Raw genomic sequence first — 13,894 nt, forward strand, 5'->3', positions numbered from 1 at the left:
TAAAAGATGGAGAGAAGGAGGAGGCAAAGATGAAGAGGGATAGAGAAGAAAGGAAGAATATGAGGGAGGGAAGGAAGGAGGATGTGTATAAGGTAATAGAGAGAGATGCTGCTGTGAGCCAGAAGCAGGAGAGGGACAGTCTGGACCAGCGACTCGGTATGCGATTTTCATAGTAAAATGACTCGGTAATAACGAAAACACACGACCATGTACACATTTAGACAATCACGTGTGTGTGTGTGTGTGTGTGTGTGTGTGTGTGTGTGTGTGTGTGTGTGTGTTGAATACCCATAGAGGGGAGGAAGAGCTGGTTGTTACATGTAGGGATTTTGGACGTTTATTGCTTGCTATAATGCGTACACACCTTGCTATAACGTGTACACACCTTGCTATAACGTGTACACACCTTGCTATAACGTGTACACACCTTGCTATAACGTGTACACACCTTGCTATAACGTGTACACACCTTGCTATAACGTGTACACACCTTGCTATAACGTGTACACACCTTGCTATAACGTGTACACACCTTGCTGTAACGCGTACACACCTTGCTATAACGTGTACACACCTTGCTATAACGTGTACACACCTTGCTATAATGCATACACACCTTGCTATAACGCATACACACCTTGCTATAACGTGTACACACCTTGCTATAACGTGTACACACCTTGCTATAACGTGTACACACCTTGCTTTAACGTGCACACACCTTGCTATAATGCGTTCACACCTTGCTATAATGCGTACACACCTTGCTATAACGTGTACACACCTTGCTATAATGCGTTCACACCTTGCTATTACGCATACACACCTTGCTATAATGCGTACACACTTGCTGTAACACGTACACACCTTGCTAAAACGTGTACACACCTTGCTTTTAGTGTACACACCTTGCTATAATGCATACACACCTTGCTATAACACGTACACACCTTGCTAAAACGTGTACACACCTTGCTTTTAGTGTACACACCTTGTTATAATGCATACACATCTTGCTATAACGCATACACACCTTGCTATAACGCATACACACCTTGCTATAATGCATACACACTTGCAATAACGTGTACACATCTTGCTATAACGTGTACACACCTTGCTATAACGTGTACACATCTTGCTATAATGCATACACACCTTGCTATAATGTGTACACATCTTGCTATGACGTGTACACACCTTGCTATAATGCATACACATCTTGCTATAACGTGTACACATCTTGCTATAATGTGTACACACCTTGCTATAATGTGTACACATCTTGCTATAATGCATACACATCTTGCTATAACGTGTACACACCTTGCTATAACGCATACACACCTTGCTATAATGCGTACACACCTTGCAATAACGTGTACACATCTTGCTATAACGTGTACACACCTTGCTATAACGTGTACACATCTTGCTATAATGCATACACATGTTGCTATAATGTGCACACACCTTGCTATAACGCGTACACACCTTGCTATAATGCATACACACCTTGCTATAACGTGTACACATCTTGCTATAACATGTACACACCTTGCTATAACGTGTACACATCTTGCTATAATGCGTACACATCTTGCTATAACGTGTACACACCTTGCTATAACGCATACACACCTTGCTATAATGCATACACATCTTGCTATAACGTGTACACATCTTGCTATAATGTGTACACACCTTGCTATAATCTGTACACATCTTGCTATAATGGGTACACATCTTGCTATAACGTGTACACACCTTGCTATAACGCATACACACCTTGCTATAATGCAAACACACCTTGCTATAATGCATACACACCTTGCTATATCGTGCACACGCCTTGCTTTTTTGCGTACACACCTTGCTATAACGCGTACACACCTTGCTATAATGCATACACATCTTGCTATAACGTGTACACACCTTGCTATAACGTGTACACACCTTGCTATAATGCATACACACCTTGCTATAACGTGTACACACCTTGCTATAATGCATACACACCTTGCTATAACGTGTACACACCTTGCTATAACATGTACACACCTTGCTAAAACGTGTACACACCTTGCTATAAGGCGTACACACCTTGCTATAACGTGTACATACCTTGCTATAACGCATACACACCTTGCTATAACACGTACACACCTTGCTATAACATGTACACACCTTGCTAAAACGTGTACACACCTTGCTATAATGCATACACACCTTGCTAAAACGTGTACACACCTTGCTATAACGCTCACACACCTCGCTGTAACGCTCACACACCTCGCTATAACGCGTACTGTACACAATCAACCTAAACAACATACAAACGAGCACATGAAAGACATGTATAGAACACCAGTGACCCACCAGTAGGAACATCAACAGTGCCAGCAGTTGATTTTAATCCGTACAATGAAAAGTCTTTGGAAGCTACGCCTCTCCACCACCTGGCGATCACATACAGAAGCTACGCCAGACGATATGTTTTCCACACACACACACACACACACACACACACACACACACACACACACACACACACACACACAATAACGCATACAGTTATACAGAGAAGCAACACACACACACACACACACACACACACACACAAATAACGCATACAGTTATACAGAGAAGCAACACACACACACACACACACACACACACACACACACGAGACTCTACATCCCCATCATTAATTAATACAACAATTTCCTGAGACCAGACGTCCTATTGCCTGCAGGACGACCCTTCACTAAGGACGACCTGCGACTACTTCCATTACCATCCCATACTCCAGGGACACCCAGGCTCCTGTTCCATACTCCAGGGACACCCAGACTCCTGTTCCATACTCCAGGAACACCCAGACTCCTGTTCCACCCCAGACACCCAGACTCCTGTTCCATACTCCAGGGACATCCAGACTCTCTGTTCCATACTCCAGGGACACCCAGACCCTGTTCCATACTCCAGACACCCAGACTCCTGTTCCATACCCAGGACACCCAGACTCCTGTTCCATACTCCAGGACACCCAGACTCCTGTTCCATACTCCAGGGACACCCAGACTCCTGTTCCATACCCAGGACACCCAGACCCTGTTCCATACCCAGGGACACCCAGACCCTGTTCCATACTCCAGGGACACCCAGACTCCTGTTCCATACTCCAGGGACACCCAGGCTCCTGTTCCATACTCAGGGACACCCAGACTCCTGTTCCATACTCCAGGGACACCCAGACCTGTTCCATACTCCAGGGACACCCAGACTCTGTTTCCAGACCCTGTTCCATACTCCAGGGACACCCAGACTCCTGTTCCATACTCCAGGGACACCCAGACTCCTGTTCCATACTCCAGGGACACCCAGACTCCTGTTCCATACTCCAGGAACACCCAGACTCCTGTTCCATACTCCAGGGACACCCAGACTCATGTCCCATACTCCAGGGACACCCAGACTCCTGTTCCTTACTCCAGGAACACCCAGACTCCTGTTCCATACTCCAGGAACACCCAGACTCCTGTTGTAATACTTAAGAAATCAGTTCCTTGTTTCAGTACGTAACTAAATACTGTACGAGTACTCGCCTCGGGATGCCAACATTTATCAATCTCTCGGTGTTTACGTGTTGATGACTAATGTATAAACGCGCTTAATTCCCTTAGTTGTTAAAGGTCAATAAAACAGTAAAACACCATACTAAGAGTGAACAATATATTGATACTGATATATTTCACTTAATGTCTTACTGTCACGCTCTCGTTGTGTCCGTATAATATATAGGTTTAGAAGTAACCACGCTCTCGCTGCGTCCGTATAATATATAGGTTTAGAAGTAACCACGCTCTCGCTGTGTCCGTATAATATATAGGTTTAGAAGTAACCACGCTCTCGCTGTGTCCGTATAATATATAGGTTTAGAAGTAACCACGCTCTTGCTGTGTCCGTATAATATATAGGTTTAGAAGTAACCACGCTCGCGTTATGTCCGTATAATATATAGGTTTAGCAGTAACCACGTCTCAGTAATACGAATGCTGTACATAAACGTTTATCATTGTTTAATTTATTTACCGTTAAATAATCACTTAATGAATATATTCACGTTTAGAAAATCTTGTAATCAAATTTCTTAATCACATACGTAATATAGTCTGTTTGTTGTGTACTGGGAGCCTGTGGTATTATGTACTCTTAAAACCAGACAGTTAATCATCTTATGTTAAGCAAGCTATTCAGAATTTCCCCGAATAGGTAACGCAAGAGTCGCTAGGCTCCATGGCTATATAAATAGACCGTCCTCAGCAGTGGCAATCCCAGAATTAACAGAGCTACAACATGCCAAATATACTGTATATAGTATACAACTACGTACATGGTTATCACATCTCAGATAATGATGTTGCAACGTATGGTCAGAGGACATCCTTGTATTAACAGTAATATTCCCAATATTATGCGTCTATAATAATAATAATAATAATAATAATAATAATAATAATAATAATAATAATAATAATAATAATAATAATAATAATAATAATAATAATAATATTATTATTATTATTATAATTATTATTAATATAGTAATTTTATTTTTGAATACTGTATATATTGTAGGTAGTTTCGACCCTTAATTTATATTAGTTTTAAATTATGACTTCCACAAATTCATATATCAAGAAACAACCAAAAACCAGCAAGATTCAACACAACACACTTCTTAACCTGTTGCTTACTATTCTCTTTCGTGGGTAAGCCTTTCAAGCTACAGTATACAGGTATGTGCGACTATTTTGCTCCTTATAAGTATACTGTATTGTAGTAGTAGTAGTAGTAGATGAAAAGTAGTCGACGCTCTGCCACGCTATCATGTTTTTGTATTTTGAACTGAGAGGCCGATCATGTTGCTATTTTTACTGACACGGCAAAATTGATGTTCACTGTGCGCTGTGTCAATAACCCCGATACTCTTGACATTACTGCAAATGAAAATTGGTTGGAAGTAAAAACTGCCCGGGTAGTGAGCTTTCATCTACAGCTTCATTCATGCAAGCGGACCCCAAAAAATAGTTTAACCTTTCAGACAATGGATGAGGTGACATAAATACTAGGAAATTTCCTCTGGAGCCTTTCATCTCGCATATAACAGTTCTGTAAGCAACGTTTTATTTGATACGGAGCACCCGCCAGCCAGTCAGTGATTTGGTGGAGTGAAGGCCTGACGTCATGGGTGGAGTGGGGGCGTCACGTCGTGTTCCTAAAGCGGACTATCTGTATAGGAATGAACCAAACCCAACCTACTAAAGTTTTTTCTTGGTTATTGTCGTCTTCGTATTATAGTCATCTTGAAATATGTCATAGTCATTCTTAATACATTTCTAGTAATGACGCCTACTACAACCTATCTGGTAACACTCACTAGCCTCGAATAACAACACGCCAGGCAAATTATTCCCGAATGGAGAATATGTCCGGAGCCAGATAATCACAGTAATAAGGATAAATAACCAAGGCAGGGTACTTGGGACGGGGATAGAGGGGGCATTAATCAATGAAGAACCAATACCCAACTGGGGTCCTGAATGGTTGGGTCAGGGGCTGGGAAAGGAGGTGTTTGGAAGGGAACTGAGAATTGATAGTTACCGAATTATAAAGATTGATTCCATGTCCTCTAAACTGTATATTGAATAAAATGTAGTTAATGGCTTATTTTCTATGAAAAATAAAAAGGCGTCACCCAAGTGCGAAAAGTGGCAGGGTGGGAAAAGCGTCAGTGTGTGTGTGTGTGTTGGTTTACAATATTTAAAATAAAACGAAATATGTATCCTTTGTTAGACGAATGGGAAGGTTAAATTGTGGTCTTTACCCTAATTTCTGAAGGAAAAAAACTATTCCTGGCTAACCTAACCTAGTCTAGTGTTATCTTGGCCTCAAGAAATTAAGATACAAAACTGATATCAGATCAAGCTAATTTATCGTATGATTGAACAAAACTTATACTGCCATTTACGTCTATCAATAGAATATGCTTGTTTGTTCACAGATTCGCACGAAGCAAACTTTACAATTGATTACACCAATATAACACTTACTGTGGGCCAATTCTACCAACATTACAATAAGAGTAACTTTTTAGTCAGCACGTGTGAAGCCTTGATACAGTGATGTAAACTTACGAGTTGTGAAACTTGATATATGGTGGTGTTGCCAACCTACCCTGAGGTATTGTTATCATATATCATCTGATACGGAAAGCCAATTCAGAGAACAGATACACACAAGTTGATAAAATGCTACTTAAATATACGTACAATAAAGAACTCCGGTGTGGCCGGCGTCTTGTTCACTCGACAAATTTTATAAAGGAAATGAGAAACCAATGATTGTACTATACTGTACCTCAAAACCTGGAGCCTTCATGTCAAACCTGAACAGTTGTCATCCATGATTCTACCTAAGGGACATGTGACGCTTTATGGTGACCGATTAAAGGCGGCGTAACACTGGTACTTTTTGCGTCATTTTCTTTCATCAGTTTTCCTAATAAATGTCGTTTTTCTGGGCGCTCCTTGTCACATACATATAAAACCAACCCGTGCCATTTCGTGTTTATAATCTGATCAAACATATCAGGTACATATTTGAGTAATTTATCAAAAATGTGTTATTCAATATTTTTAAGTCTAAATTTAGTTATTTTACGTGGCTCGATATTTATTTCATGGCTATCCTCATTATCTACTATGGATTTTGACTTATACTGTTGTACAATAAATTGGCGCAAGTCAATCACGCGGAAACGATACTTTTCTTCTGCGTAATACAGTCCAATTAGGAAAGATAACAACTCTTGGATAAAATGACAGAAAATGGAAGAGTTGATGCAATAAATACTAGTGTTTATATTTTGGTCTCATGACTGAAACACTCTATTACTTTCAGAAAACACCGCGGTATAAAAAAAAATAACGTGGCGTCTTCAGTGTATTGGAAATTAATAGCTGATCACTCCAGTAATTTCATCCCTACCTACAGTATAAGGCAACATCACACTGGCACCTAAGCAAGCAGCGAATATTGCCGGTTAAGGTGCCCGTGTGACGCCGCCTTTAGGCTACACACAACGACTTCCATCACCGATTCATTAATAATTACCTATTGAATTGTGCCTTAACAATCCGGGTTCAGTTGATTCATGCTGTTTATGCTTTGTGTGGAAAATCTTACAAAACCAAACATTATTGATATAAAAAATACATGTTTTGATAATCGAAGCTCATTTAATTTGTTAAACTTAGCACTTGAGACATAACTGTAAATGGGAACTATATGGACAGCTTGATTATAACCCTAATTATAGATTATCTTTGATCACGTTACGTCACTTACTGCAACAGTTAACAGATGAAGGCGGCAAAGCTGGTAAAAGTACTAATGAACTGATCTACAGTATTTACTACACATCCTTTAATATTTTAGGTCAATGTTTGCGGACCATGAATTGTCAAGTCTTCTTAGTAAAACTGTATATAGTACAATACTGTGCTTATGAATGGTCACTGTAAATCCACAACAACAAATTTTCTGAGAATTACCTTCAGAAAACAACAGTGAGTCCGAGTGTATATTACTGTACTGCATAGACTGAGAAATACGAAGCAGAGAAGAATGCAATTTATTTTAATATAATATCCTGACCTTGCTGATCACACACACACACACACACACATATATATATATATATATATATATATATATATATATATATATATATATATATATATATATATATATATATATATATATATATATATATATATATACACACAGTCATTTCAGGCACATATTTCCCTGCTTATGGTGGAGACCAACAAACAGGCGTTGTATGGTCTGCGGTAATTGCCAATTGCGGGCCAATCAGATGTTTGGCCGCTGCGGTAACGACTCAGCTCGCTGTCCATACTAACATGCTGACCAAGATATAACAATCTGCAGAATTTTAATGTTACCAGTGTTTGTTGTCCCACAGCACATGCTATTCACCATCCTATACAAAATCTTTGTTTCAGCATTTGAAATATGTATACACGAGGCTTCGTGACCTTATACCATACTCTCAAGTCTGGTTACGATACAGGAGTAATACCTAACAACTCTTCTTGAGATTGCTTCTTTACCGTGAAAAAAGTTTCCTATTTTAATAATGTTATAAACATGTGTGTACACTGTAATGCAAAGATATGCAAAAATTTTATTATTTACCATGCTCCTGCTGTAGATTTTTCTATTCTATGAAAACCGAGACCGTTCTTCACCTTGTTCAGTTCGGCCGTATATGACAAAAGATGGAAAAGTGCTGCGCAGACTAATAAATCAGTGTTGAAAAATATCCCTACAGAAATCCACGTACAGTATTTTTTTTTTTGTACAGTACAGTATTTTCATATGGTCTTTAATGGGAATTTTATCAACATGACGAAAACACATAGAAATATGTAACGATTCTTTCTTACTCAATCATTACTACCTGCTGAATCAATCGCTAAGTACTTGTACCTCCTAATTAATTAATATTCTAGGCTATAATTATCTTCACTTACCAATGAAATAAAGGCAAACATTTAAGTAGTAAATACAAAACCAATCATGAGGAACCTTTCATTTCACCGACCAGATGATCCATTGATTAGCAAATATTCTTAACTTTTTTTATTAGCTGCTGAGCCCGTCACATCTCAAACTTTCCACCCGAATTCCTCGTATGATCCTAATTTCCTAAATATACAACCAATTTTGTAACGACATCTTCCTCGAACTTCATCACTGAGAATGTGCGAGGTGTCTTGGATTTTAATAAATATATTTTTCAATGTGTGAACTGTCTAGAATTTGTATTGCTTTATTCTATAAGTAAGAAATGTGAATGTGAGAGATATTACAAATCCACGAATAATGATAAGAATAAAATATTTCCATTAAAAATTACTTTCCATCAGGTCACATTAATGAAGCACTCGAAGATCAGGGAAGCTAAAACTTGCAGAGTTCAGTTAAGCATTTGTTCACTCAAACCGATTTGTCTGGTGATCCGGTTAACTTATATCCAATACACACCAGAATTCGTCTCCGGGCCAGAGAGTTATTGGAAACCGACCAAATGTTTGTTCCTACACAAATCAGACTTTCTAAGTGAAGGTAAAAATGCTAATTTGAAGATTTTATCCGTGTATGAAACTACGTGTTTTGCTTATCTTCGTTAGCTTTTACCGACGAATGATGGAGGTTTGCTATTTTTCAAACTTCTTACCCACTCTTTAGATGCCTTATCTCATTAACGCCTAAAGACATTGGTAAATAGCTTTTACTAGTACTGTGGCAAAGTTTGACCCAAAGTTAGTGGCCTGTGATAAATTCTGACATTACCTTCTGATAGTCATTAAACCTGACATAACCTTCTTCTGACAGTGATGAAATCGGACATTACTTTCTGAGTTATTAAACCAGACACTATCTTCTGACAGCAATTAAATTTCACATTACCTGCTGACAGTGATTAAAATATGCTGCAGACAGTGATTAAATATGACTACTTTCTGCCAGTGATTTCAAACACCACAACCATCAGAAAAAACATTCAACTTCGTGAAACAAAGGACTAATTATTGCTTGAAAATTCCAACTCAGGATAATCATTCGTCTTCGGTGTTCGAAGCGTGGAAGCCTCCCACACCCACCCTAAACAAATCAGGGATCTCTGCTCTATTTCTAGAATCGGCATCAAGGAAATAATTACTTTCGTGACCCCTATACGGAAGAGTTAAGATCAGGGGTCAGTTATGAATAAAATTAAATTATAGAGTAAGAGAACTGTGGATCGTTTTGTCCATAGATTTATATGGTATAACTATCTATGAACTCCCTCTAACAGACTCTAATTACATGCTGTATAATATATTAGGACAAGAAAAGAACTGAGCAGCAAAGTACGAAAAGCCTCTCTATGCCTAGTCACTTCACCCAGTTGCTTAGATTACTAATAATTTTACCTAACCCATAAGAGAGATGGAACTGTTTTGCATTACCTATTTCCTTAAGGTACTGTATAGGTAAAAACGTGTTTTCAATTCTACTGTTTAAATGACAGATACGATATGCCTATGCAATGTTATTTCATGCTCCTATTTTGACAGAACAATGTTCCGCTTTGATTAATTCATTACATGTTTCCCTTTCCTGAGTGCATGTTTTCGTTTCCCCTCTTAGTATATATTCCTCTACTATGAGTCCTTGTTCCCTTGTCGTGAGAATCTGTTTCCCTTTAGTGAGTAAATGTTTTCTTCAAGTGGGTACAAGAATACATTTTCTTATTCCCAGAATACATGTTCCCTTTCAATGAATAGGGCCTACTTATAAAGGCAACTTGCATTGAGTTCCAAATATTCTTAGGTCTCACAGCAAGCACAGTTGGTAACCAAAATGCTTGAAGAAGACCACACGAGTCACCATATTTCAAGTGCAGGTTACAGTACACATGATAAACCAGTAAATAATGAATATTATGTAAAATGCAGAAAATACATTCAATGCAACATTTTCCTATGTAGATCAGCTTTTCGTTTATAAATTAAAAGACGGCAGGTCCGAGAAAAGTTACCTACATGAAGGAATTGTGAAATACAAAAAAGTACTGGTATAAATACTGACTGAGTTACGTCACTTGTATAATTAAATCTATAATCATACAAAATACTGTAGTTTCTGTTACAGATGATTACTTGTCTGATATCGATACTGATGTCCGTTTTTCCCTCACAGTGACGCTTATTAATGTAAGCCTCAGGTTGTACAGTATATAACTGCTACCACATTCCATTTTGCTACAAGGTGCACAAAAGAGACAGAGTAAAAACTGGTACTTACCTCTGATGACGTGAGGTAGCAGAGGCGGGAATCAGCACTCTCCATGGAGGCCTGGGCGACCAGAGCACTGTGCTCACGATCACTGGAGTAGCCTCGTTCACGGTCACTTCCATAACCGCCTCGATCACTGGCGTAGCCTCGTTCTCGGTCACTGGCGTAACCTCTCGTGTCCCGGTCACTCATGTAACCTCTCTCTCGGTTGTTCATGTAACCGCGTTCACGGTCGCTCATGTATCCTCTTTCACGGTCACTCATGTACCCTCTCTCTCGATCGCTCATGTAGCCTAGCTCTCGATTGCTCGTGTAGCCGGCACCAGCACCAGCACCGGCACCGGCACCGGCACCGACGGCGACGCCGGCAGCGGCGCCGGCGCTTCTTTCGCGATCGCTCACATAGCCTCGTTCACGATCACTCATGTATCCTCTTTCTCGATCGCTCATGTAGCCACGTTCTCCATCACTCATGTAGCCTGAGCGTTCTCGATCACTCATGTAGCCACGCGAGTCTCTATCACTGGTGTAGCCTCTCTCCCGGTCACTCATGTAGCCTGATCGGATGCTGTCCTGCCGATCGTAGAACCTGTTCAAAAGGTAGACCAGAGGATTTAAATACACATCTCTGAAATATGTTAAAGGCTGAACATCAATAAGTCTCAGTTAGTCAAAGGGAATAATCCTGACGTCAAAAGTTCCATCAATAAACCATATTAGGGTCTTCAAGGCTTAACCATAAATATGCACTACAACTCAACATCCACTTACCTGGATTTACAACAGTTACCCTATCAGTTTACATTTATCTTCAGTGTATGAATACACACTGAGCATTCCTCTGATAAAATATTGCAGCCATCTGGCAATATAACTTACCACTTAAGGACAATAATTATAATTATCTTGTAAATAATTTTGTTTCCTTACATCACCAGATACACTTGTAGTTTATAAGAATTGAAATTATGATTATGTAAGATACACCTTAAGGACCCACTCGGTTAACGAACTCGATCCGTTCCAGAAGGTCGTTCATTAACCGAAAAGTTCGTTAACCGAAACCATTGTTTCAATGGGTTTTTGGGTAATTGGTTCCAGCTCACCGAAAATTTCCTAAATTCAACAAAAATGGTAGAAAAGTTCACTTACTTTGAGGTGTGTATGTAGAAGGCTCCTGGATGATGATGATGGGATTTAGAATGGGGGTGGAGGAGAAGGAAGAAGAGAAGGCATTGGGGTGGAAGAGAAGTCACCCCATGGCACCATTTCACCCATAAAATTTTAGTTCTCTTGGTGTATTTCAAGATTATTTTCTTTAAATCAACACTGCACTGCATTATATATTGTCAATATGTAAAATATATTTCAAAATGACCAATAATTTGCTTGGAAACACAGAAAAAAGCGTTTAGTTGAAGAGAGTCTCAAGCAAGATGTTACCTCCAGTGAAAACAGAGAGACTAACTCCTGTTTGCTGTGTTAAGAGGCTGGATGCTGCGCATTAAACTAGTCACTTTACCTTCAATTATGTTCAATAATTGTTAAAATGACTAAAAATTGAATATTAAACTTTAAAATTATTGAATAGTATAAACTTCTTGATATTTACTAAAATAGTAAGGAATTTAAGCCCCAGAAACCATTAATGTATTGGCGACTGATACCAAAGCTGTCACGTTCGGCCAGTGCGCGAAAACATGTTGAGGTCGGTACCAGAAGAAATTTAACCTAATTTTTGTTCGTTAACCTAATTGAAGACCAAATTAAGAATCAAATTTCGTTAACCGAGGCGTTCATTGTGTATATATATATATATATATATATATATATATATATATATATATATATATATATATATATATATATATATATATATATATATATATATATATATATATATATATATATATGTATATATATATTTCAATAGCCCATTAGTGTGGCGCTTGTGTAAACGGCTGCTGTCTCTGCGGTGAGAGGATATACTGTAGATGCATGTGTTTCAGATACAGTGGTACTGTACGAAGCATTATACAGTGTTAAGTTATGTAATTATTCTTCATCAATATGAGGTTCTGAACATTATGAAATAAGGAGGTGCAAAAACTGTAGGCGTGAAGGTGAGGCCACACAGCATGTGTAGCAAGTGTGGTAGTGAGGTCACACATGTATAGCAGGTGTGAAGGTGAGGCCACACAGCATGTGTAGCAAGTGTGGTAGTGAGGTCACACATGTATAGCAGGTGTGGAGGTGAGGCCACACAGCATGTGTAGCAAGTGTGGTAGTGAGGTCACACATGTATAGCAGGTGTGGAGGTGAGGCCACATGTGTAGGGATGGTGATGACACACTTTTATACCAGGTGTAGGGGTGAGACCACCCATGTGAAGCAGGTGTAGTGTGGTCATGCAACGTGTGTAGCAGGTGTGGAGGTATGACCACACAACATGTGTAGCAGGTGTAATGTGGTTATGCAACGTGTGTAGCAGGTGTGGAGGTGAGACCACACATGTGTAGAAGCTGTGCCAGTGAGGTCACATAACCATGTGTAGCAGGTGTGGAGGTAGGTCCTCACATGTGTAGCAGGTGAGTGAGCTGCTATCATATGTAGGTGTGATGTGAGGCCACACAACATGTGTAGCAGGTGTGGGAGGTTGAGGCCAGCAACATGCAGCAGGTGTGGAGGTAGGTCCTCACATGTGTAGCAGGTGTGGAGGTGAGGCCACATAACATGTGTAGCAGGTGAGGAGGTGAGACCACATATGTGTAGCAGGTGTGGGAGGAGAGGCCACACCTTGCAACAGGCGTGGAGGTGAGGCCACACTTCAGTAGCAGGTGTAGAGGCAGCGTGACAACATGTGTAGCAGGAGGAGGTGAGACCACATATGTAGCAGGTGTGGGAGGAGGCTACACCCTTTGTAACAGGTGTGGAGGAGGCCACACTTTTGTAACAGGCG

General features: G+C 39.7%; 1 protein-coding gene across 1 annotated transcript in view; it reads right to left on the bottom strand.

The window, feature by feature from the left end:
* Positions 1-2,767: 2,767 nt before the first annotated feature.
* Positions 2,768-13,894, bottom strand: part of LOC121873359 — a 127,850-nt gene continuing 116,723 nt past the window's right edge. The window contains exons 9-10 of the mRNA XM_042376910.1: positions 10,945-11,524; positions 2,768-3,541 (exon numbers count right to left, since the gene is read on the bottom strand). Of these exons, the coding sequence (XP_042232844.1) occupies positions 2,768-3,541; positions 10,945-11,524 (1,354 nt within the window). The remainder of the gene's footprint in view (positions 3,542-10,944; positions 11,525-13,894) is intronic.

This window comes from Homarus americanus, unplaced genomic scaffold (assembly GCF_018991925.1).
Source record: "Homarus americanus isolate GMGI-L3 unplaced genomic scaffold, GMGI_Hamer_2.0 scaffold32929, whole genome shotgun sequence".
Classification (NCBI taxonomy): domain Eukaryota; kingdom Metazoa; phylum Arthropoda; class Malacostraca; order Decapoda; family Nephropidae; genus Homarus; species Homarus americanus.